This window comes from Tinamus guttatus, unplaced genomic scaffold (genome assembly GCF_059628265.1).
Source record: "Tinamus guttatus ecotype Peru unplaced genomic scaffold, ASM5962826v1 Tinamus_guttatus_pri_ptg000296l, whole genome shotgun sequence".
NCBI lineage: Eukaryota > Metazoa > Chordata > Aves > Tinamiformes > Tinamidae > Tinamus > Tinamus guttatus.
In genome coordinates, this window is record NW_028288830.1 from 15,586 (window position 1) to 42,152 (window position 26,567).

Consider the following 26,567-nt stretch of genomic DNA (forward strand, 5'->3'; position numbering starts at 1 on the left):
CTTTTTCACCTCAAAACATAAAAAAAAACCCAAAAAAAAGGCCCTCCTGCACAATAAGGACTATGTTTGCAACATTGCATTTTAAATAAATAAATAAGAATAAAATAAAGACACGGAGACCCTTGCGCATTACAGAGCCGCAGGTGTGCATTGCTCACCCAAAGCAACGCGGGGATGCGCTGGGGGGCAGCTTGTCCAAAACTCAAAAAAAATAAGAATATGGAGAAAAAACGTTTGAAAGGCTGGGGATGGGGGGTCTATTTGCACCAAGGGAGGGTGTTTGCAGAGGGCTTCTGAACCCCAGAAAACAGGGGCTCGCAGGCACAGGCATGACTCCACAGGGCGATGCGCGGCACGCCGTGCGCCCGGGTTAAAGCAAGCGCCAGGACGGCTCTTCCAGCGAGGCACCGCTCCCAGCGCTGGGTCTACATTCGATACATTCCTACGTTCTCGCAGGCAAATCTTTGAAGAAGAACCATCTTTGTCCCCCTTTTTTTTTTTTTAATCCTTTTTAATATTAAAAAAAAAAAGTGCTGCAATGGGTTCTGCAGGCGGGAGGGATGCTCGAGATCCGCTTGCTCACGTTGCAATTTCTCTGGCAGGCGAACAAACCTCCCCTCCTAAAGGAAGTGCTAGTTTCATTTACAAATTCAGGATAAACACATTTTTGTTTTCTTTTCTTTCAAATGTAAAGCAGTCTCAACTGTTTAAAGCACAAGGATAGGCAATCAGAGGGATGCGAGAAAAAAAAAAACAAGCACTTTGCGAGAATTAAATAAAGCATGTAATAAATATGAATCATAAACTTCTGTACACAGGAGCAAGGGTTTGGTTTCTTTTTTTTAATCATTTAATCAATATAAAAAAAAGTTTTTTTCTCTGTTTTTGTTTTCAGTGCATCTTCTTCCTCTTAAAATGCTTTACCCTTTCCTTTCCGCATCTCTCAGGCCCATAATAACGCACACCTAAATGGCAAAAAAGACAAGGTCTAACAAACCCCCTTTCCAAAAAACTCTAAAAAAATATTCACAGCCTCAAACATTTTTGTACATTTCAAGCAACAAAAGGTATAGAAAAAGGCACAAGTAACTGCATACATGTGGAGATAATACCAGACTGGGACAAAGAAAACCAGGAATCTTCCATGGGTTTGGTCATTCACTAGAGTGCTTCTTTATAGCGATGATTATACTAAAGGAAATAGTGTTGAAAATGTCTGTTGATTTTACATAGGAAGCCTAAAGGTGGAACTGATGGTGGAGGCTTAAGTACTTCCCATTTTTTCATCCACCTGTCTTTGAGTTTGACCTAAATCTGCGTGCTCGACGTGCGGGCTGCTCTTCCCGCGGGTTCCTCCTTGGGGACGGGGCTCTCCGGAGAGGCTTCTCCTCCTGCCGGAGAAGGGCTGGGAGTGCGGATGGCTCGAGGAGGGCTCCGGGAGGCGGCCGGCACTGCTGCTCCTGTCCAGCGCCTGGGAGGGGACATCTGAGATGAAAGTGCGGGATGATTCCAAAGAAGTGCTCGAGCTGCCACATTGCTTCTGGACCGTTTTCTTCACGGCTTCTTCCCCGCTCGTGGAAGGCTTTGGAGAGGGCTCGTAATCCGTGCTGGGGCCCTCCGGGGGAGCCTGCTTCACGTGGCTAGACTCAGCGAACATTTTTACCCTGTATTCCTCCTCATCTGTCTTTTGCTGAAGCTCACTAGTCCTCGTTTTCTCCTCCAAGTAACCGCTGCTCGTGCGCTCCGGGGACAACGCGTATTTGGAAACCTTTGCGACCGGGGAGACGGATGCCGGTGAAGACGCTCGCCGGACCGGCGCTTCCTCATCCCTTCCATGCGTCTGGCCCAGCTCCGCGAAGCTGCTGCCACCAGCTGCAAAATATCCCGCTTGCAGGGACACGACCGAACCGGGCACCAAGCTGGGATGGCTGCTTGGCCTCGCCTGGACCATCTGGATGCCCCCAATGGGAATCATCGGGTACGGGGTCCTTGCTAGCTGCTGCGAATGCAACGGGAGATGGCTGAAGACGTTCTCCTCCCCGCGGCTGGGAGCATGGAGGTGGATTTCGTGAGGTGCCTGCAAGGGTCTGGAGCAGACGGGCTGCGTGACGCCAGGTGAGCATGTTGGGCTTCTGGGTTCTATCTTCTGCATCAGACAGGGAAAGAAAACAGCCACATCAGGACGATGCACGAATTACAGCATGATTATCAATGCACATTATGAAGAACTGCCGATGGGTTTCACTGGCACTTTATTCTAATTTGAAGGGAGACCGACCAACTGGGGAGGATTTGGACCCCCACCCCTTTAGGGTAAGGAGTGACACCACCCACAAGATTTGGCTTCTAAGTGCAATTAGGCACAAGATCTATTTGGGAATGAGATCCAGAGTTTTGATTTGGGCTTGGCTCATTATCAGAGTCGCTCTGAACCTCCTGCAGAGAACCCCAGTATCTCCTGTGATCAGAACCACTTCAGATCTGCTTCAGTATATCGTTATTTTTTAGAGTCTAGAACAACGCTATTTATTCTTACTGTCTTTCCTTAAGGCAGCATTACAGCTGCTCATTGCAAAGACGTTTTGAACTGAGCCTGTGGTCCCAGTGATAGATAATATTAATTTTCCACACAGCACACTCACTGCTGCGGCACCCACCACCACCCTCAGGGTGTGGGCTCCAAAAATCAAGGGTTAAAGACCCAATCTTTTTTACCTTTTCCTCTTTCTCTCTCGGTGCATCACAAAGTTTCCTACTGTGCATCATGGAGAGATATGTGGCTAAACAGAAACGGATTCATTAGTGAGGAGGGTTTATCTAAGCCTCTACACAGGACTCCAAGAAGAGGAAGCAACAGGAACTGAAAGAAACTTTCCATTAAGATGGGGTTCACTATAGTGTTTGGAGATCGACTTGGGAACATATTTCTGTAGGGTACAGTGGACAACCAGCTGACCTGGCAGCTGGGTCTCAATGGAGAGGTGGCAGAGGGAGGCAGCACAAGAGAAGTGCAGAGGGAGAAAGCAGCAGAGCCACCAAACACAGTGTTTAATTGGGGAGCACCTACAAGCTCCAACGAATGCTAAATCTCACTCATCCACATGAACTCTTACAAAGTCACCACAAGGATGCCAGGAAGACATGTACGGATCACCTCAACTGTGCAACAGACAGCAAGAGGAGAGACAACCTACTGCAGGGAAGAGAGATGGGGAGAGTGAGGCCTGATGCACAGACCTAGCAGAAGACCTTATACTACAGCTAGGATTATATAAGCATTGAAATAATGTACAGGGCACCAGATGTGACCAGGGAGCTTCATTTAGGGATCTGATACACCCCTGTTATCTTCTATCCTCACCAAGAACATAATTTTGCAGTGAAACTCCAGAGATCCATCTGGCTGCTGAATGGAAAGTTTCCCGTTCAGATCTTTATTGCTGCTTTGGAAGTACATTAGAAAAGGAACAGAGGGGTCTTGGACTGCGCAAAAAAGAGCAGAAAAATGGAGCAAAAAGGTATGTGCGTGAAAGTGTAAGTATAAACACATGGATGGGCAGATAAGCAGGGGTGGAAAATACTGTCTCCTCATGTGGTTTAGGGAGTTTAGGGGACTATCTACAAGTAGTAGCATTCTACTTGTAGCATTTCTAATATAATTTTTTTGGAGCTAAAGGACCAGAAGTAACAACTTGATTTTATACCTTCTACAGCCCTGAGATTCACCAAAGGAAATCAATCCATAGGAAAGGAAGATAGCACTAAGATAGGCAAAAGTGTTGACCTAGGATAACTGATGGTTTCTGAAAAGGTAAGACTAGCACACATACTGCAAAGCAGAAGGAAGGCAGCACCAAAAGGAGGCACATCACCACGGACACAGACGGGATACACACTGGGCAGCGTGGCTTTTCTGGAAAGACCTGGCTCAGCATCTGCCATTACGGGTCTTCCAGAGGTTGCACAAAGACCTCTCTCTTCCCAGTGTAGTCCCTAATGGTTCGAGTCTCTCCTCACACCAGTTTCATAGCAGAGCAACTCCCGCAACTGAACTGCAGGTTGTTATTTCTGAATGATATCGGTGGAAATTACAGGAGAGTCAGTTGGTAGAAATGGAAGTGGGAGATCTCTTAATGTTCCACAAAACACAACAGCTAATTTGCCTGTAGCTGAGAGGAACACAAAATTTTCCTTTACCCATAGGATTTGATATGTCCAGCAGAGAGATTAAATAATTTTCTGGACCCAGTGGGAAACATCTCTCCATGCTGAAGAGAGAAGTGAGATGAAATCAGAGATGTCCAAACAAACATTTCTCAGTAGTTAATCTAACAAAGTTGACTGCATGTGTAGGCAGCACAGGGGTCAGCAATAGGGTACAAGACCTTTCATCTTGACTAGTTCAGATCTGGTTCAGGTCAATGATCACTGATTGTGGTTAGAGGTCCATGCCAGCTAAGAAACTCTAAGAAATGAGTCAGAATTTTGCAGGGGAAAGACTCTTTAGCACAGCTACAGTCATTATTAAGAGATTATCCTTACTGCTTGTCTCAGCAGGAAGACTGAGAACTGATTTGATCAGGGAGAGTAAACAATCCCTCAGGAAAGGGACAACTTTACTTCTCCTCAGCTGAGAAGGGCAAGGACAGCAAACGTAAAATCTCTTGCTGTTTGCTGTCACTTTCCTCTGGGTCAACTGTGATGTCAATCACAGTTAGATTACTATGACAGCTTTTGCATTGCAACATTCATTTAAAAAACACCAGAGAAGGTAGTACCATGACTAGAGGGCAAGAGGGGCTGGAACTTACCAGCTTGGACTCATAGAGCTGTATGTTTTTGCCAAAGAACCTATGAGGTAGAGGCATTGAAGATAATATTCCATGCTGGGCTTTATATGAGCTTTGAACTTTGTCATCTGCTGCTGATTTGCTAGTACCAGGCAAGTCCTCTTTCCCAGGGGATGGATACCTAGGTGACTCTGAACGGCCTGGAGACAACATTTTCTTCAGAGATACATATCTGACTGATGACATCTCTCTGTTCGGAGAAGAGTGCCTCACCGGGGAGACTTCTCCTTCTGGTGGAAGGTATGTTATTGGGGACAACTCTCTTCTTGGGGAAAGATGCCTGCTGGGCGACAGCTCAAGTCTTGGTGATACACATCTCAGTGGAGATGCCTCCCTCCTGGGAGAGACGTGCTGGCAAGGAGACAACCCTCTCCCTGGAGACAGGCACCTTAGAGAAGACAGTTCTCCAGTTGGTGAAAATCGTTTCGGCGAAGTTTCATTTTTGGTTAATAGGTGCTTTCTTGATAGCATTGGTCTGCTGCTGCCACCAGCTCTGCCAGAGTCCTGGCTCGGAGACCACCTTTTTCTTGGGGAGGTGTCTTTTGAGGTTGACAAGTCCATAGCTAAGGACATCTGTGGTCTTGTGACAGACTCCCTTTCAGCTGAAGCCAATTGTTCCGTGGAGGTCAAAGCTGGTCTGCGGAGACTCAAGAAGCTATGGCACACAGCAATGTCACTGCTGTCTGCTGACCACTTTGTTTCAAGCCCTGAGGAGGAGGCCTGGTGGCCTTCACCTGCTTGTTGGCTACTGGAAACAGTTTCTTGGGCTGAGGACAATGCTGCTTCAGTGCTTTCCTCTTGAGAGGACAGAGAGCCAACTGAAGAGAGCTTTGGGAGGGCGGTATGTGTGACTTCTGGCAACTTTAAAGATGGCTCATCTTGGCTCTCCTCTTCCTCCTCATCTTCATCATCTTCATTGTCATCATCATCGTCAGATCCCTCGAGGTCTGAAAACTGGTGTTCCTCAATTGGCTCAGATCCCTCCCGCCCCTCAGAGTCCTGGAATAGGTCTTCACTGGTTCCTGAAGGAATGAGGAAATAGAAAACAGAGTGAGTTAAACACACGGACTAATTTTGTGCTAAATCACAACTACTTAAGAGTTCTAAGGGGACAAGGGGCAAGAGGGCACAGCTATAACCTAGATCCCGCCACCTCCTGCTATGAATCCCACAATCTCAACCTCTGTTCAAGCTCTGCTCCTGATGATCCTAGTTCTGATTCATTGCCTTGACCTCAGTGAGTCCCACCAGCCTAATCTACATTCCAGCCACTGCTCTGTCAACGTACTCAGCCATCAGTCCTTCTTTCTCATGTACAGCTTCACACGCCACGCCTGCCTTTCTCTAGGAATAAAATAAATTAATAAATAAAGCTTTCTTATTGGATTACCAGAACAGCAGCACTATCATCCTTTGAAACGCATTTTTATGACTATTCATTGCAAAGGTGCCAATTGCACATCTGTATCTGCCACCGTATAGGAAGCTTGCTGGGGTTACTGCTCCCATTCTCCACATGTTGAGATTTGTCCTACCTAGATTATGTGACATTTGAACAGAGCAACACGGGACTGCTACTAAAAAACAAGCAATAAGGTTGAAAGAACCTCTGTGGATTTTCCCCACCCTACGTTTTCATCAGTCCTAACTATTCTGAGGACAGTTCTTTGGGACAGAGGCTTTTGCTGTGTATCTGTGGAATGCCTCACATAGTGATGCTTTTGCAGTAAATCATTGTTAATGGGATCTTGCATGTGGTTTACATTCTCGTGGGATAAACAGAAATAATTCTAAAGGATTTGAAATAAGCACAATCGGCAGTTACAAATGCAGGATCTCTCGCCTACTTTAAGAACCAGAAGCTTTCTGAGGTCAGTACCAAGCTCCCAAGCAGTTCTACGCCGCCTAACCACCAAACCAGAAAATCTGCATCTGCCCATGCCAGATGTGCAGTGGTATGGGCAGAAATCCTGTCTAAAGAGGTCCATCGGGAACAGCCACTGGATGTCACTGTAGCTCAACGGAATTGCAGTGTCAGGAGGGTTTCCTTCAAGTTCCCACTGTTAAGGAGGGGCTAAGAAAACACCAATTTCTCAGTATTTCTGCCATGTGCTTGCTCTTCAGCTTTGGGGAGGGAGCGCTGGATGCAGGTTCAACACCTGCATGAAGCACGATAAATAATTGCAGCACTGCTGGCCTCTTTTCCTCGTCGGTTCAGCCTAGGACACTTTCTTATAGGATGAACGTAGCATTCACTGAAACAGTTTTCCATTTAGGGCTGCCATCCATCAGCAGGACAAGCCGGAAGGGAAACTAAACGGAATTAAAGTTGAGGCTGGACCACACCTGCCTGCAGCAGCCTATTTTTTTCAGAGCAGGACTTGGCCACACAGTGAGAAGTCACCGTGATCTATGGATAAAAAGCCTAATTCAGTTTACTTTGAATAATGGGGCCTTGCTATTAAATGTTCATGAAGTATTTGGCAGCTCAGATGATACCAGCAAAACAAGACGTGTATTTTAAGCATGGCTGATTATTCATCCAAGAGTCAGACTGAAATGTACCTCTTCTGCTACCCCTGTTTAGAAAATATCTGTTAGCTGGTCAGTGAGGCAAGATCAGACCTACCACAGAAATCACACGGCGTCTCGCTGAAGCCAGCAGCCTTCCACCAAGGGGCTGGCTTGTGTTGTGAAATTACTGTATAATGATGGTGTTTGCTGGACCCAGAATCCAGTGACGGATTATTTGCAAACTCCCGAAGGAACTGAGTTCAGAACAAATATTTTTCCAAACGACTGGTTCTCCCAGACCAACTCTGCATATTTCTTGCCTAGAATGGGAATGATTTTCGCTACCAGACCTGGGAGCCTAGTTACCATCTCTGGTTTTGGGTTTTGACATCTTTGGGCATAGGGACAGACAGACAGCCATGGCCTCAGCCGGAGCCTCTGCTCCTTCATTTCAGGCCCCAGAGCCTTGTCCTGTGTGGGCTGTTTCTGGGCACCGATCACCCACAGATGGGCACAGGCATGGCACACAGCAAGGTCAGAAGTACAGAGCAAAGGAAACATGAGGGCAGCTCCACACAGGGAACTTGTCCGGGTTTGCCACAGAGGAAAATAACTCAGTGAGCCCTGGGACTGCCTAGATAATTTTCTTTGGCCTCCTAGAATGGTCCTGGTAGAGAAAAAAGAAAGTTCAGACCTGAACCATGAGTCCTGGCCTTTTGCAACAGAAATACATTTTGCTGAGCTAATAGTGAGAGAGAGGGCAAATAAGGAGAAGAGAGAGGGAGGACGGAAAGAAGAAAGGAAGGGAGGGCGGAATGAGGGAAAACGTGCCTGGTCAATGACATGATGTGAGGGCTCTTGCTCCATTTCATTACCTTCATTTTATGCTAACATTATTCCAACAAACTGTAAGGAAAACCCTTGCAGGAGTGAAAAATTATGCCCAAACCTCCTTCAAAGAAACAGCCCCTTCTACTTGTACCTTAAATATAAATACAAGCCAATCACAAGAAATGTAGTCCTAGCTTAAAATAATCCTGAGAGTTTCAGGAACTACTTTTCCCTCCCCATTTGCCTCAGGGCCCGAAGGAAAATTCAAAACTTTCTGCAGTAGTTTGTCTCACACGGCCACTCTTCTATTAAAATAGATTGATCTGATCCTTTTTCTTCAATCCTCTTCTCCAGAGAGGACACTGTCTCTGATCACACAGGGGAATATCCTTTCCAATCTGCTAATCTGAGAGCAGGGGAAGTGCAATGCAGCTACCTTTCTGGTATTTCTACCTTCTTTTCTCATCCATCCACACATTCCCAAACACTACAGCACAGAATATGATTTTCTAACCTTGCTTTTGACTGCTTTGTTTAATATTTACTTGGCATTTATGAGCAATGGGCCTCCTTACTCACAGAGCAAAATATCAGAAAATTCAGCAAAAGTCCAGTGTTATCTTTCACCAGGTAAAACAGAAGATGGATAGAAGGGAAGGAAATGCTACTCTGACACCACGCTTTCCTATTTTCACCTTTCTGCATTCCTTCCTGGCAGACTGTCCCCACTATACAAACACAAATGGTCTTCATCAATGGGAGGAAATGGGGACTGTATATTTTTTTGTAATTCTAAAATTACACAGATTGCTTGCATAATGCAACAAAGTCCAGACAGCTAAACACATTCCAGCAAGCAGCTGTGCGGCCAAGAGCAACAAGAAGAGAGGATTCCTTTCCGAGAGCTGATGGGATCCTGCCCCTCTGGAGCGTAGGCAGGTCCTTTCCTTGCTGGGCTTCGCAGGGGTCCGAACTCCGCATGTCCCTTCACAATTAGTCGAGGACTGATGATTTAAGGAGAGGTCTTCCAGCTGACAGTGCTGCCCGGCTGACCCAGGGCTGAAAGGCAGATTTGATGGGGCTTTTGTTTTAGAATTATTCTTTTAATGAGCCCAAAGGCTGAGCCCAAGCTCAGTCTTCTCACCTGCTAGCTCTCCATTGCAGTGCACAGAATGTCCCTGTCAGCCTACAGCCTCGAAAGGGCCTTCAAGCAGCTCACACAGCATGCTGCTTATAATGCACTGCTCTTAACCCTGTCCAGACCTGGGAATGAATGACTGCACGGAATAATTAATGGAAACATTCCCTTGGACTCGTGGAGCGAGCCCATGCCGCTCCGTCCGCAGCAGCCTGCAATTACGCGCAACAGAAATAGGATTTCTGATCTGCAGGTTTTCAAAAGTGACACTCAATTAATGTGATTCATTAATGGTAATTGACTGTAATGGCAAGGTTTAAGATAATAGTTATTCTTTTCAGCATCGTGCAGCCTGCATTTCAGTATTCCCCTTCCCTATCCATGGAAGAATCCCCTGCAGGTAGCATCAATAGCAGGGAGAGGTTTTCAGAGGGCACTGGCTAATCTCTTATTCCAAGGGAGTCCAAAGGAGTGTCCAGCAACCTGACACTGGAGCAGCTTTCCACTGCCTCGCGCCACACGGTGCCTTTTCCCCTGCGGTGGTTGCTGCAAAACCCTCATTTTTTTGCTTTTGTCCATGCCCTCCTCCCTCCACAATAAACTTCTGGCAGGGCCGCTGCCAAATACAGAGTGGCTCTGCCTGATCAAAAGGCTGGTTGGAGAAGTAGAACAGGAGTCAAGAGCACAGTCAGATGTGAAGGGAAGAAAACCACCCCTTGGGTATCCTTAACCCTGTGGTAGCCTTGAACAGCTCTCAGTCCACCCCTCTCCCAAGCTGCTGTAAAGCGCATTGTGTTGGCATGTGTACATAGACACATGTTACATATGGTCACATATAGACTGATGTTTTTTGCCTAAAGTCTCTGCCACGCAAAAGCTTCTCTAAAATGAAGTTCTGATAACCCTGGGTTATCATATCATATCATATCAGCCCCTGGGTCCATGTGAGAACAGGACAGCGCCTTTGTAAATCATAGAATCATAGAATGCTTGAGGTTGGAAGGGACCTTTAGAGATCATCTAGTCCAACCCCCTGCACACGCAGGGTCACCTAGAGCACATGGCACAGGACTGCGTCCAAGTGGGTTTGGAAGATCTCCAGAGAAGGAGACTCCACAACCTCTCTGGGCAGCCTGTTCCAGTGCTCTGGCACCCTCGCTGTTAAAAAATTTTTCCTTAAGTTCATGTGGACCTTTTGGTGTTTCAGTTTCTGGCCATTACTTCTAGTTCTGTCAGTGGCCACCAGTGAAAAGAGGCCGGCCCCATCCTCCTCACTGCCTCCCTTGAGGTACTTCTAGACACTGCTCAGGTCCCCTCTCAGTCTTCTCTTCTCCAGCTGAACAGGCCCAGCTCCCTCAGCCTCTCCTCATAGGGCAGATGTTCCAGGCCCCTGATCATCAAGAGAGGGTTTTCTGAACTGAGATGGTTTTAGGAAAGTGAGAGACATCTCAGGAAAGGCACGGGAGAAGTGCGCAGGGGTTACCCATAACGGCAGTGGAAGTGCTGTTGGGCTATACTTCTTTCTCCCACTTCCTTGTTCTCTACCCAAGTGACTATACCTGGTCCAAACTTGAACTTGCCTCCAGGATCACTATGGAAAAACAGGGTATTGCTACAGTGAGAGATGACTGGAGGGTTGGGACTCATTAACCCAAAGGGCCTTCCTAGATGTTTTCTACAGGGTCACTGCTGCCAAGTGACAGAGAGAACATCGAGAACACTCCTACCAGCCCTCCAAGCCCTCCATTTATCCCACAATAGAGACACAGGCCCTGCAGTCAACTGACGCAGAAGAGCCCGTACCTGCACCTCTTTGCCTCCAAACCAGGGTGGCCTTTGGGGAATGGTCCTTTCCCCTTTCCCAGTAAAGTCCTCATGGACTTGAGCTCTGCAAGGGGCTGGGGTGATAAGTGCTGTCTGCTGTTCCCCAGCTCACAGCGACGACTCCAGAACTTGCTCGGATGATGCTCACTTTATAAAAATAACCATGGTGCCATGTGTTTCGCGAAGTTCATGTTAACCCATCGTCAACAAACCCTTGTGGGCTGCGGCAAAATGAACCCTGGGGAATCAAAATTGTTTGGGGCGAGACGGAGGAACGGAACGGGAAATGGGAAGGAACAACACTAAATGCAGCCACAAGAGCTGCTTTCATACCGGGATTTCTGGGGTGGTAGCCAGGAGGGGTCAACAGTGTCATGCCCAGACCATAGGACGCTGCAAACAGAGAACTGCAGTGCTCTGTGGCACCAAGTATTTTATCCAGGAATAAACACTACTTTGACAGAGACAGACCTGTCCTCTTACAGCCTCTCTTCCCTCTAGAGGTGGTATGTAAAATGTTTTCTATAAATGCAAATGACCTCCCAAACAGAATGCAAATGACCCAAAATTTCATGATAACTCGAGATCTGCTACCCCTAAGGCTTCTTCCCAGTCATCCCCGCCCTAAGGCTCCAGCCCAGAATATCCAGGGCCTTGCTAAAGGAAACAGAATAACAATCATAAAAACATCTAACTGTTCCCAAGAGACTCATAACCTAACCCTTTGCAGCTGTCAGAGCGCAGGCTCCAATAATTTGGATAAAATATCTGTTTCTAGCTCAAACAGTTAAGCATGCATTAGATTTCTCCATGTTCCTTTAGCTCCTAGTTTGGAGATCTTTCTTCTTTCCCTCAACATTTACAACCAAGACAAGAGGCAGAAGATTTCACGGTTGCCTCATTCCTGCCAGCTTCTACCCAGCCTCCCAGGAAGAGATCTGCTTCTTGGGATGATTTTAGCGAAATTCAGCTACAGATACTAGAAACCAGGGCAGAAATGATCGAGCCTCTAGAGTACTTGCCCCAAAAGATTGCACCTGTGGCAGCAAAAGGGCATCCACAGGCCCACGTGAGGTATCTTGCGGAGGGGTCTCAGTTTTGTGGTGTCTCTACAGTCATGAGAGAGACAGGCCCTTGCAGAGGGCTCAAATTCTGCATCCCATGGGAACAGTCACCCAGAACAGCGCTATAACCAAATCAAGCAGATACCCCTGTTCAGGGGGCTGGAAGGAGCCTGGGATAGACAAAACCAGTGTGCATTGGCATGGCAGGAGCAATGAGAGGGTGCAGAACATTTAATTTTACCTTCTTCGGCTTCCAGATCCACCAGTGAAGATACCAACACGCCCATCTCCTGACATTTTTTGCTGTGGGCCTTTGACTTCATATGCTTAGTCAGATTCCCTGCAAGGAAACACAATGCACATTTTGGTTAACATGGCTTTTTTTCCTTTTCCTTTTCCTTTTTTTTTTTCTAATTTTGCAAGCATGGCAGCAACAAGCTAACAATCTGTCTCGGAACTCAATGGAGGAGGTTTCGTCTGACTCTCCCAAAGGCACCATCCACCATCTTCAGATAACCCATGGCCGGAGGCTAAATCCTCCTTTTCACTCCTTTGCTGCAGAAATGGAGAGGAAGAGAGGAGGCCCTGGCATGGGAAAAGGGCTGTCATGCAAACGGAAAAAGAAAAGCAGCAGCTGGGAGATGCATGTCAGAAAAGTCCTGGATTGCACTGACTGCAGTGCTGTGGCAGAGGAGGAGGGGGAAATCAGGGAATTAAGGCAAGCTCCTCAAGACAACTCTTGCAATACCTCCAACAAGGCCCAGCACAAGAGGTCACCTGCCTGGACGTGAGGAGCTCCTTAGCACCAGGGACTGAGGGCAGACGGGTAATTCCAGAGGGAATGTTGGAGCTGAGGGCACCGGGGGGGAAGGAAACAGCCCAGGCTGAGTTGGGCTTTGTCGGCCTCTGCCTCAGCAGTTGGATACAACTGGAGATAAAAGTAATTAGCAGGCCATTTCCTGATGGAATAACGCATTAAGAGGGAAGGCCGGGGAATGGGGAAGCCCAGGAAGGCTGCAGAGAGCCAGGGGGCAGCCCCGGGAGCTGGTGGGGGACCAGCCCACTGCACACCTGGTTCTGCTGACAGCTTTGAGTGGGGCATTGTTGAAAAATCAGCATTTTTCTGGAAAAATGTTCCTCCTTGGAAGTTTTTAAATCAGAGCTTGTTGGTTAAACCAATGCTAGTCTAACTCAAGCATATGGGAATGTGGAGCTGGGACCATGTAGACGGGCACCTCTGCAGCATACTCCATCTGCTTGGATGGCAGGAGGGCTCGGATGTCCCAGCACGTCCTGAAGATCCAGGCAAGAGGACTCAGCTCCCTGGAACAAGGGGAGTCACAGATATTCTCGCTACGCACCAGGATCTAAGGAAATGTGCTGGAGGCTAATGAGGAGTCCTTGGGGCTGGGATGGGAGGAGCGGGCCCTGCAAGGGGGAATGGTTGCAGTCTGGGACATTCGGATATTCGTTATTGCATGAGACAGTGTGATGTGACAACCTGTGGGCTTGCTGGCCTCAGAGGGACTAGCTGGCTCTAATCTCTTTAATTCTTCTAACTCCCAAATTGCAGGTGGGTTAATTAAGCAGTCATTAACCCTATTATAGATAAGGGAAGCTTTGGAGTGAGGGGGGAATACAGGTAGGTGAGAAGAGAAGAGAGAAAGACGCCTAGGAGAAATAAAGGGGAAAAACAGTCCTTTTTTTCCCCTCATCTTCCCCTTTCCTCTCTGACACCTCTTTACGGGATGAGTTGACTGTTAATAAGAAGAAATCTGGGCCCTTGCTAAAACTCCTTCCAATGGCTGGAAGAATAACCCAGCAGCTAGCCAGGCACCCCACATTCACTGCGGTGAATTCAATATGATGTGGAATCAGCCTTTCTGTCAGCTACCACTTGCAAGTAGCACTGAACATGAGGCTTGTTTTTCTCACAAAAATTTGAGGAAAAAAAAAAGTATTTTCACACTTCATTATAAGCTTCAGCTAGGGACTGAGGTCCCTCATCTGAACTCCTGCAATCCAGAGAGTCCCCTGGTCCCTGAGCTGGGTGGGAGCATAGAGGGCCTCTATCAATCTGTCCCACTGCTGCTTCAGTTAGTATAAATAAATAAACAACTATTCATTGGAGCAGAGAATTACCCGTGATGCCCTCACAGCTCAGAAGAGTGCCATAACCATCTAGGTACCACGTTAGTCTCTCTTTAGCCCATGAATTATTTATTTAGCCCATTTTATACAAAATGGAACGGCTCCAACAGGAAAGACCAAGCAAGAGAGACAAAGGTTGACTATACACCCTTGTGTATCTGGCAGCCTTCTAGGATGTGGCACATGTGGATTCAAGTCCTTGCTCCAATGGATATTTAATATTTTTTTAGCCAGGGTAGCAGCTTCAGTAGGGGGGATTTATTATTTTTAAATTTCATGTCTAAATACCCTTAGCCTCGTGGTTAGACACTTGAACAGGAGGATGGGGCCAGCTTGACTCAGGTTCTTGTTCCAATTCAGACCACTCTGCTGTGAATGCAAAGTAACATAGTCTGACAAAAGTATGTTCTTATGTGGGCTGCTTTAGTTCTAGTGAACCAGCATTGACAAAAAAAAAAAAAGAGAGAGAGAAGAAAGGGAAAAAAAAGCGTGTTTTATCAAAAAGTGTCAATGAGTTCAGTTTGCAGTCTTTTAGAACTGGCATTTAATTCTGGACCTACAAGAGGAACTGACTCAGTTTGATGAAACCAAGCCTTGCTGCTACTGTCCATCATGGTACATGGCACCTAACTGACAAAGATGACCCAGCTTTGCTCAGTTCCCACAGCAAAACCCCCAACTTGGATACGCAGTACGGATGATACACACAGCAAACCAACCTACAGAAATGCCCGGTGTGAGCAGGGTTTATTTGTGTTCCGTGGTGCCATGGGAATCCATCTGCAAACCCCATGGCGGGATGAGTGGTGACGGGAGGTCCCCTGAGCCTTTTGGTGCCACCCCATCCCAAAACAAACACACCCATTCGCTGTGGTACATGCTTCGGTTCAATCAGAAAATCTGATGCTAATTAGTCAAGGGGCTGTTAAATGCAATCATCCATTTGGGGCAAGACAGCAGCCACCCCATACTCAAGGGCAGGACTCTTGTCCTCAGAGACACTCGGTGTTCAGCTTTGGCCGCTTCGTCTCAAGGCTGGGTCTCCACAGAAGTCCTCCCCTGCCCTCAATGAAGATGCTGCCGGAGCTCTGGGGCGGTTTGTGCTGAAGAGACCCTCTTCTTTCTGCTATTGCAGGACCAGGGCAGACACAGAGCCTCAGATGGCTGCTTCAACAGCCTGCAGCTCTCAGTCCATCGCTTAATTTTACCTCTGCTTTCGACTTAGTTCCACCTTGAGCAAAGATTTGGCTCGACAAGTTCTGTCAGAAGCTATCAGTGTCATCTCTTGAAATATATAAATATATATATATATTTTTACTCTACGTAATTGTCCTTGCACAAAGCAACACCACTGTTTCTTCTCTTCCTTCCCCATCCAGCCTGCCTGAACAGACACGAGCTGGTGGGCACTGCAGAGGCAACTCTAAAAACTTCTGTATGAGTGAGCTGATGCCAAATATCAGAGGCAATTCATAGCAAGCCTTACTTTCTTTCTGCTTCTACTCCATTTTTCACCCTTGTTTGGTTAGATAAGGTATTATCCACTCATGCCGATGAACATGATGCACCTGCAGATCTATAGGTGCAAATCCCTTTGGTGCACACAAAAACTGCAGTATATCCATGCCCGGTTCCCTGCATGGACACAGGGCAGAAGTCTGCTTGCTTCACAGAGCTTAAAAAAATGGGAATGCCACTATCCTGTCAGAAATGGCAGACCCAGTGGAGCTGAATCTCATGTGATGCAAGTTTACATCATTTCAAGGAAGAACTCAGGGCTTACTTACATCAGCTGAAAATCTGAGTTATCAGATGGACAGCAATTTGGAGGACAATGACATTTATCTTCTTAAGGTTCTTCTTACAGTTTGTGGATTTAGACCTCTTAATTAATGTTGGCTGGATTAAATGCTCAAGTTCTTCAGCACAATTCCAGCGAAATCAACACTACTTTGCCTAAATAAAACTGAATATGAATCCTGGCAGGAAGGACTCAGAGGAACTTGTTGCTTTAGAGACTTGGCTTCTGCATTAAAAAAATGCAAAACAAAACAGACCAAAAAAAACATTGCTTCCTTGGAAACAGTGCAAAAATATATATGGAGGAGCAAGACACTAGTAGGCAGATAGGCTGGATTGAAGTAGTATAAGACCTATACTGAATTCTGGGCAGGTAAGCCCTTACTGAAGATTATTCACCAGAAAGTTCCCAGATTTTAAATATATTGGCTATATGTGCACACACTCAGGAATGACTGGAAACGGTGAAACCCTCCCAGTTACTGCTACCCATCAGAGCAGGACACGCAGTAACAGCTCCGAGACGTTCTCTCGCTGTGCCTGCGTATAGCTGTGTATTATTGACTGCTTAAGCTCTTCAGGTCTTATAGCAGCTTATATACTCATGTTGTTTTGAGAATCCTAAAACTCTAGTGTCCCACAAGCATTTAAAGCCGCTTAATAGGGGCTAGAAGCAGTTGCCTATTTAAATTACAAGAGGAAAATTAATTTCTCAGAATATCTGGTTACTGTAATTTAAGGGTTGCAGAGGTAAAATGAAAAGCAGGGATTGAAAAAGTTAAGTTCCTGGAACAATTATCTTGCCCATACTGGATCTATACCATATTTGCTATTTCTCCTATTAAAAGCAAACGATTTAGCAACAGCAACAAGAAAAAAAACCAGCAAGCAACCAATTGCATGGTCCAAGGTGACATTACAATACAAATCTTTATGGCTTTCCCGGACTTAGTTATTTTCATATTCTTCTATTAAAGCATTGCTTAAGTTTTACTATTATATACTTATTGACTTTAAGATTAAAGGAGAGACTTTGAACATCTAGTCTGTTTGCCTGATTTGACACAGGCTATAAAAAATTAACCATCTTCTGGATTAAGCCCATCAGCTTGTGTTAGACCAAAACTAATTTTCCAGAAAGGTGCCCAGCCTGGATTTCCAGATTTCAAAATACAGAGAATTAGCACATTTCCCACTGAGGCTTGTTCTAAGGCTTAATAGCTGCACTGTATGAAAAAAAAAAAAAAAAACAGCTAATATTTCATTTGAAATTGCCAATCTTTGACTTCCAGCCCTCATTCCTGTTCTACCTTTCCCTGCTAAGTTCAAGAGCCCTTTTGCTCCAGTTTTCTTCTCGCGCCCGGAGTGCAGGGCCGAGCGCTGCTCCCAGCGCCACGTCTCGCGCCACGTTATGCAAGGGAGCACGCGGCGAATTCCTGAGGATAACGGAATTCCCGCCCTGCATCTCAGCCCCACGAAACCCCTCGGGAAGCAGGGGATGCAGGCACGTTCCAGAAGCGGCTCCTCAGGATCCGCTCGGATCCTCTCCCCAGCGCGCACAGGGTGCAGGGATATTTTGCAAACCTATATATCAATGTGCCTGCTGGAACGGCCCTTAATTCTGCCAGAGCTCCCAGCCAGTTGGAGCTGCTCCGGAGTTTCCAGAGGAGGCTTAGCAGAGCGCTGAGTCTGCTCGAGCAGTAATAACAATAAACTGTGCAGCCATAACCTTGCCTTTAAGGGCTGCGGGGGTAATGCATTTAATATATTAACATGTTCAATAACCTCAGCGCCTGTCATGTACTGATTTAAAGAACTGCAAACTAATTTATTAAAGGAGACTGAGGACATGAAGAAGACTGGTGTCTGGAAATGGTGAGTGGAGCGGACTATCAAATGGGTGTCTTCAGCCAACAAGCACTGGTGTCCTCTACACGAGCATCTTTTAAAGGAATGCAAAGCTCCTTGTCCCTTCTGGCCTCACGCATAGGCAGGGCATGGACACAGCAGGCTGCTCCACACGGTTTGTCCGCAAAGGCAAGAAATCACAAGCAATGAGAACGGGAGCACCTGATGCGAGCCTGAATCAGAGCAGAAAAGAGCTGCAGACGAGGGCTACATCTGCACAGGGGCTGCACGGGGACTGGAAGTGCTGCACATCCCTACACGGAGCAAGGGGGAAAGGGGCTGCACTTCCCGAAGGGGTCAGATCCGAGGGACGAGAAGGAAAGCCTTGGAATTCCTGCGCTCCCCCCTGGGACACAGGTCAAGGCAAAAGCTCTCGCTGACCTTCCTGTGGGAGAAATGGTCAGATAGCCGCTTCTTCTCCATTTCCTTCCTGGTGAGAAAACAATGAAGAAGCTGCTGAGCTTCCTTTTAACAAGGTTTTTGAGGTGGCAAAGCTCCTAGGAGAGTGCTACTACAGCAGAGGAAAAGACACCTCATCCAAGAGACATGTTCATCCTTGCTCCAGAAATATAAAATCACATAAACCTTCACGAACCAAATTTCTGAGACTGTTTCCATCAGCTAAATGAACACACACACACCAGAAAGAAAAAAAAATGTGGGTTTTCTCTGAAATTATAATAGCAATAAACTGTTTCCCTGCAGTTCTGTAACCCAAAAGGAGAGCGTGGTTTGCAATGAAAGAAATGCACAAAAAGCAGACAAATGGCATAATTAGTGAACAGCAGAACATATTTAAAGCTCTTTCTTTTGCAGAAGTTTTCCCAGCTCTTGGAACACAGATAAGGATTTTATGGGTGAGGGGTGGAGGGAGGAGGAAAGGAGGGAGGGAACATTTTTAACCAGATAAAGATCCTCATTAACAATAACAATAATAAAAAAAAGTTAAAGCGCTTCCAGCATACTTTAGAGTTTAGAGCATTAGATCATACTGGAGAGATCTACCACGGCCAAAATGAAGACAGCTCCATAGATATCCCCCTTGAGTTTACACTGAAGGCTAAAATTAACCTTGGAATACTGATTTCTAAACGAGTTTTGACCCAACTTATACTTTTGCAAGTGCAGTCCAGGTGCAAGAACTTCTGCAATTAACTGCAGTTGCAAAGCTGTACACCAGACGGGAGGCTCCTGGAGAACCAGGGCCCAAATGAACTTTTTCTAGATGTCTCCAAAATAAGTCATGGAACCCCTGGTTTTGCAAATCTGCTGGACCTCTGCTTCACACTCTGTCATCAATGGCAAAGTTTCTACACTGGGTCTTTAAGTGATGATTGCACCAGTGCACAAGGCAGCATTTTTCTCATCCTCCAGTAACCGTTTCAAACGTCCCTGTGTCTGCACCAGGAGAGCAAACAGCTTTACTCAAATGCTGCATATTTATGTGAAGAACGAACTTGCCCAGAGGACACAACCGGGTCTCGGTCACCCACCTCGCAGCAAAGAGACATTTTCATGCAATTCTGACACGTCATCATGCAACTATACATCCTAAAATTGCTGATCCATGGGACTTCTGGCCCCTCATGCATCCATAGGCAAATGGAAAATTTTGCATTCGAATCCCAGCTCCATTATTTTGGGGGGAAGGAAGCATTTCCATGCTACCTTCCTCACGCAAGGTTCCTGCAAAGCTGAAGAAGGGAAGTCCCCTTGAGGCAAGGGGCTATTTGCAATGTGCCATCGACACTGTCAGCGCTCACAGCTGGTGCTCCAAGGCAGCAGAGAGGGAGAGCAATGCAGCTGGGGAGATGGGGGAAAGAATGGCTTGATCTCAGCATCCTCCATAAAAACCTAATAGGAGCGTGATGGGAAGCAAGGTGAAGTGACAAAAGGGACTGAATTGATTCAGCTCCTTCAAAGGAAAACTCAGGACAAAGTAACAAAAGCAAGAGGGAAAGAGAGAAAATGGATCGGAAAGAAACCTAGGTGCCCCAGGTTGGGAGGGAGAGAAAGACCCATCCCTTGGATCTGCTGCATGTGACTCACCAGAGGTTTTGGCCTCAAATTCAGTATCATTTCCCCAGGCTACGCTACAATTGGTGATTAGCAGTAGTGACAGAGAAATCACCCCTCAGTTTTGCCAACAAAACCATCATCTCTGAGCACTCCCCACTAGGCCCCCAAAACAAACTGATGCTCTTCTAAGGATGCTTTTCTCTCCCACCTGTGTTATTTTCTGGGATTTCCTATGATGCAGCTCTAATTTGCAAATGGACATTCATGTTTCTAATAATAAAAAAAAAGTCCATCTCTTTCCTGTGTGACTTGAAGAAACCAAAGACGGTGCTGCAGAGCTTTAAAATTCATGGCTAACAAGGTGGCAGAGTCATAGGAGAAGTCAAAGAAACTTGGTACCTTTGGCACTTGGGTGCTTTTGACAATTTTAACTAACAGTTTCTTGCAAGAGACAGGCACTTTTGCATGTGTTTTCGTATTTTTCTGATAGAGTCTACTTGCATTGTCCATTTTTCCCAAGCACCTGAGACACAAGTTGACTATACTGGAGTTGACCCTTGGGCTGAAGCAATGATGGAGGTTGCTCATGAAGAAAATCTGGTGGTAATGAGGTTATGGATCATTAATGGCTAGACATCTTGGAATGGAGGCCTTTGAAGAAAAGTCTACTGATGTGATATCTAAAATGCTTAAGCTACATGCAACTGCAAAGGATGAAAAGGCTCAGCGCAAATACAGATCTTGAGAGCACTAGCATATAAAGCCACCCAAAGACTAGGTGTTTAGACAGGGATGTTTGCCTGGAGCCAGGAGCTCTTGATTCTGATCTGGGGTGGTTTGATTTCTCACATGCCTGTCAGTGAAGCTGCATTTCAGGATCGTTTTTTAAGAAACGTCTTTAAGAAACACAAAGAGGATGACATGGATGCTCTGCTGCAGGCCAGCAATGATGCTCCTCGTGGTGACTTTAAGACACACGTGAGTTTAACACAGTGCTGGTTCTCTTCAGAAAAATTCAGCCAATTTAAGATTCCCTCATCCCCCTCCCTCCATCTCCTGGGGTTTCCAGACCCTAGGAAGGCTTTTCCTTCCCCTTCACAAATGCCCCCAAGAAGGCTTGCAAGTCAATATACTAAGCAGAGGAGCTAGGAGCTGACTGTCTCTTACCTTTGGTTTTAAAAGCAAAGTTACAGTACTTGCAGACATATGGCCTGACGTCTGTGTGCGTGCGAATGTGTTTCTTCAGCATGCTGGGTTTCTTGCAGCGAATTCCACACTCCTCACATACATACTTCCCTCTTCCACGGCCTCGCACATACACATACTCTTCGTTTGATTTGTACCTATGAGCAACAGGTGTCATGATAAAAAAAAAAAAAGAAGATTCCCACCTCAAAAGTTGTCACAACTTTCCTAGATTAATTCAGCACGTTATCGACACCACAGGTCTCATTTACCGTTGATAGTCCTGATTAATTAGGCTAAATTCACAATAGCTTGAAGCTTTTTTGCCCAAATGCTTGCCTCTTCTCCTCAAATGTGTCTTCTTATGCCCTACATATGCCTCTCTGGACAAATAACCCACAGTCTGAGATCAATCACAGGGTCACCAAACATCCTAATCTTCCTCATCTTCAATCACAAACTGAGGCACTCATCATAGCCTGAATTATATGTGTCACGGTCCAGCCTAGCTGCCTGAATCATCTCTCTCTCAGCCTGCACTATATTTTAAAATATAGTGCAAAGTATTGGAAAAAAAAAATGTCACAGATAAATCTCTTGTGATATGACCTTTCACACCCCTTGGGACAACAGTGAAAGCCATCTGAAGAGCCCATGATGCCACGATGAAACTTGTGGTCCCTGCAGAGACTCCTGCCAGAATGAGAGCCATCCATAACGGACACAAACCAAGAAAATAACAATTTCTTTAACATACTCTACTAACACCAAATGTTATGACTACAAACCCTGGGCTCCTTTATCATTAGCACAATATCAGGACGTGGGTTTACCCAAACGAATGAAATTGGTCATCTTTCCTGCACGTTACATATTCATTTGTTTTCTATTCACACATTAGCACATAGGGAAGGCTACAGTGATGTGGGTTTGAAAAATATTTGTGAGAGTCAGACAAATCATTTAGCCTCCTGTAGCTTAGCAAATGGAGTCTGTAATTTCCCTTACTTGCAGCCTGAGAGGAATAAGATAATATGAAATTGGTCCCCTCAGATTTTTATGAGGCTGAATTTTTAAAGCGTGGAACTTCTTGTAACTCATTTTTTCATACGCTGCGCAGTATGAAACATGTCTGGTCTTCAGAAAGCTCTGAACATCCGCACTTGAAAATCAGATCCCCTACAGCATCTTCATAAGGGAATCCAAAGATACACACAACATCACCAGCCACCTCGTAGCATCTTCCTGATAAAGTCTACTCCAAACAAAAATGGTGAAAAAACATCAGTCACTTTAATGAGAAACCAAACAGAAACAGCAGCACAAAGTATTAGGGATAGGTAGGTTGCTTAAATAAGTGAAAATGTAGTCAGTCATAAAAAATAAAACAAGCAAAATAACCTAATTTGAATTTGAGCAAAAATAGAGAAAGATGATGAAACCAGCACTGAACTGATACAACGAAAGTGGCCTGATTTACACAGGAGCAGCCAAGAAAAGGTATCCATGTTTCCCACAGCTGTGAATATCAAAATGGGCAAGTTACATTGCATGAAACTTTGAATTTTTCAATTCCACATGGGTATTCAGGGGACTTAGTCCACATGAAATTTAGAATAATTTTCCTAGGTGCTCCCTGGTAGGTATGAGATATGGACTAAATTGCTCATTTCCTCCCAAATTCTTGGTTCTCCTCCTCAACTTCTTATCTGTAAAATGGGGGCAGAACAGCTTCTTTCCTTCAGAGGCGAGATATGAGCAGATGTTTAAAAGATGCTGAGTTGATCATGCTCTAAGGTGATAAGGCTGCAGAAGTCTCCTAGGCAGGTTCAGACACAGACTGGGAAAGAGAGAGAAAAATTGTGTGTCTAGATAGCTCCAGACCAGCCTAAAATGCCAGAAGCAGTGCTAGCAAAATCAGTTCTTGGTAGCCAACAGATAAACATAGGGAAACAGCTCATATTTTTGTCCTTTGATCAGTGGAAAGCAAGGTCATCTCTAGCCCAGATTGTACCTTACACTCCATCTCATGGAATTGAAGCCACAGAAAGTCTATGTACCCACACACAAAAAGAATAAATAAATAAATAACTTAATCACAATGTTTTCAGTATTTGGCTGAAGGGAACTAAGCTGGTCGCTGAAGAGCACACCCAGACTTCAGCCTCCACCACAGGATGTCTGTCATACAGATACTAAAGACATCCATAACTGATAGCTAGAGATGCTCTATGTCCCTTCTTCATCCCTGCAGTGATTCAACGCTACAGCAGCAAATGCAGCCCAGAAAATGCTATTCTCGTTTCCTGCTGAAAGCCTTATTTCACTTTCTTTCCATCATTATACTGGTTATCACCTTGCCATTAAAGAAAAAGGAAAATGAAATTGTTCCTTTATCAGCCTTGTACTCGCACTACCCTTAATTACACTCTCACATGGAAATCCCTAAAACATCCCTAAACAGAGATGTGTCCCTGTGTGTCCAGCAGCTATTAAGAGTCCAGCTATTAAAGCTATCAGGGCTGGCTCTTCCTGGATGAAGGGACACGTGATATAATCTGGAATAAGCCATTACAGTTTGACACTCGGTGTGACCGAGCCATCCTTCACGACAGATATTTTTTAACAGCTTACTAAGACCATGTGCATGACACATAGGGAGAACAGGGAAACAGAAAAAGAGAAGAAACCTAAAGAAATGTTGAACCAAACAACAGAAAGAAAGGCGGGCAATTCTGCTGTAAAACAGAAGAAGGCTGCTGCAAATGCCATCTGTCTACCTCCAAGGCAGTAATATGTTTATGGAGATAATTGCTTCAATATGTGTCTGGTTTCTCTGTGGATCTAATATGTTCATATGATTTGCATCAGAAAGACAAATCAATGACAGGTCCTTCACTGAAAGGTTTGCCCTGGACAAGGGGTCTTCCTGCTCCGTAGCATTTGCTTTAACCAGATTCCTCTAATATCTACCCACCGTCTGAGCTTGTGCCAACAAGCCTGTGCTTCTTACCCAGAGCACTGTGGAACCCATAATCCTGTAGTTAGCAAGGTCAATCTCCTACGGTGTCACGGCTCCAATCTCACCCTGAGATGATTTGAAACCCAGGAGGCAAACTGGCCATTACGAGCTCAGAGACCAATTTTGGAAACAGTTCTCTCAAACAAATACATGAAAAGATAAAAAAATGTGGTTATCCGATGCATTTTCAAAGGGCTATTTGATGTGCTCTGCTAGCAAACGCACATTTGCTGGATTTCGTGCTATCACTGCAAATGCCTTCGGAGCAAGGGGAGCTGGCACAGCCACGGCAGTCGCTCCTGGCTGCAATAAGCAGTACCAGATCCAGAGACGTGAATGCCAGAACGGGCCATCACTGTCAAAGTTACAAGAAACCTGGCAAGGGAATGACATGAACCCGGAGAAAATTTTCTCTTAACCCTTTCCCTTAAACTTGATGGAAGCCTCATTCCATGAAGCATTCTATTCTTTTGCAGATTTTAAGGAGGTTTAGCTTTGAATATTTGCTGTTACAAATATCTGGCTATTTTTCTAACCTGCAGACCTTTTTTTATATTATTTTTCTCAGTGCTCTCGCCACATCCAAAACCTTCACGTACCTAAAAACCACTACAGAAAACCCTGGAGAGCAGAGGGGGAAGGCGGTTCTGCTGGGAGGGACAGCAGCTTTCCTGGGGTCCTACTGCTCCACTATAAGACATGGCTGAACCTCCCCGTCCCTCTTGCTCCCTACAAGCATCCAGCAATATATATTCCCCTGCAGTTGCAGCTTTTCCTTGCCACGAGATAGAGCCTCAGTGCAGAGCTGCACCGAGCTGCACTCACATGCAACCACTCCGACCTTGCAAACATCCCAACCTGGTAAGCTCAATAATGCATTATGGTAAGGAAGGTCCCTGGTTAATTTTACAGTGGGCGAACAACTATTTCCTTGACTGGTTTCAATACTTGTTACATTCACTTATTTATTTTTTGTTTTGTTTTGGTACAAAATAACAGAAATCAGATATCTGATCCCCTTCCTGAGCTGCCACAATTAGTCTACAGTCAAATGAATTGAGCAGCTCTACTTGCTGCCTTCAGTGCAAGTATTCTGGTTTCCTGATGGTCCGTTTCGTCTATCATCATGCTGCCCACTCATCTGGCCCAGCTTAATCCCTTGGAGGTTTCTGACAGTCTGTCCTGGTATTAACTAATCCAATGTACGTTTTGTGCCACCTGCAAAATTTGCCAGATATCTGATAAATGCATGACTATTACTATGTTATTAATTAATAGGAAGGTTCTTGCCTCTAGTGCACCCACCACCAAAGTGGACAACTTCTCCCACAGTGACCCCTGTATTACCAGCTCTGAAACTTAATGTGCACTCCCACAAAGTACTTATTCTTTGCATACCCTAGAGAAATAGAGGATGACAGACTCTATCAGACTTAAGGATCAGCACTCACAGGCAGGTGTGCACTTTCAGGCAGACAGTTACCATGAAATCTTCCATATCTCAAGCCAAGACACCACAGAACAAACAACAGCATTTCTTTGCAAAATTCAGACAAGACAATGTCATTTCCAGGTCTTTAAACACACCATATAAACCTTCTAGTACCCTAATTTAATAGATGGGGATACTGTACCAAGACAAACAAAAGAACTTCCAAAGAATTACACACAAAGACAGAGAGAACTGGGAATCAGGAAGACCTGGTGGAGAAATCTCTGCACTTTATGAAGTAATGATTTTCTGCAAATGACATTTGCTGATGTCCGGTGGAACAGCAGAAGACAAGCTGAATGAGATCACCTCACCTAAACTGGACACACACGAGCAGCACTATGAAACCACTACTGTGAAAATCTCCTTGTTCTTCTGTTGAATATTGGCTGGTCAAATAAGATTTCAATACTGAGAGAACTGTACCAGCCAAGACGAGCAGCTCATGGGCAACAAACCTAGGGCTCCTACTTGGTAACACTCTGGGCAGGGACTATCTTCTGTCGCACGTATAACTCTGCCAAAAACAGTGGGATCCTCCTCTTCACTTCCCCAATGCAGATAACAAACCAGCACTGATGTTTTATTGACAAATAATTAGCTTGGACACATGGCAGAGGGAATCCCTCAGAGATTGAGGATACCAAATCTTCCCTTAATCTGTATCATACCAAGTGATGGAGCAGCCAGCCCTGGAGATCGTACAGAGCTGGAAGAGCAGCTGGGAGAGTCACGGATTCAGCTAAGACGTGAACAGTGTGTTTGGTTT

The 26,567-nt window shown here is 45.6% G+C and overlaps 1 protein-coding gene across 3 annotated transcripts in view; it reads right to left on the reverse strand.

The window, feature by feature from the left end:
- Positions 1-602: 602 nt before the first annotated feature.
- LOC104572602 (HIVEP zinc finger 3) overlaps positions 603-26,567 on the reverse strand; it is a 60,911-nt gene continuing 34,946 nt past the window's right edge. The window contains exons 1-4 of one of the 3 annotated variants that reach the window (XM_088527917.1): positions 21,267-21,487; positions 12,463-12,561; positions 4,812-5,872; positions 603-2,146 (exon numbers count right to left, since the gene is read on the reverse strand). In XM_088527917.1, coding sequence (XP_088384043.1) covers positions 1,265-2,146; positions 4,812-5,872; positions 12,463-12,561; positions 21,267-21,462 — 2,238 coding nt within the window. In that variant the 5' untranslated portion in view covers positions 21,463-21,487 and the 3' untranslated portion in view covers positions 603-1,264. Of the gene's footprint in view, positions 2,147-4,811; positions 5,873-12,462; positions 12,562-21,266; positions 21,488-26,567 lie in introns of those variants that run through there. The other 2 variants (XM_088527918.1, XR_015913566.1) reach the window with 2 other exon arrangements.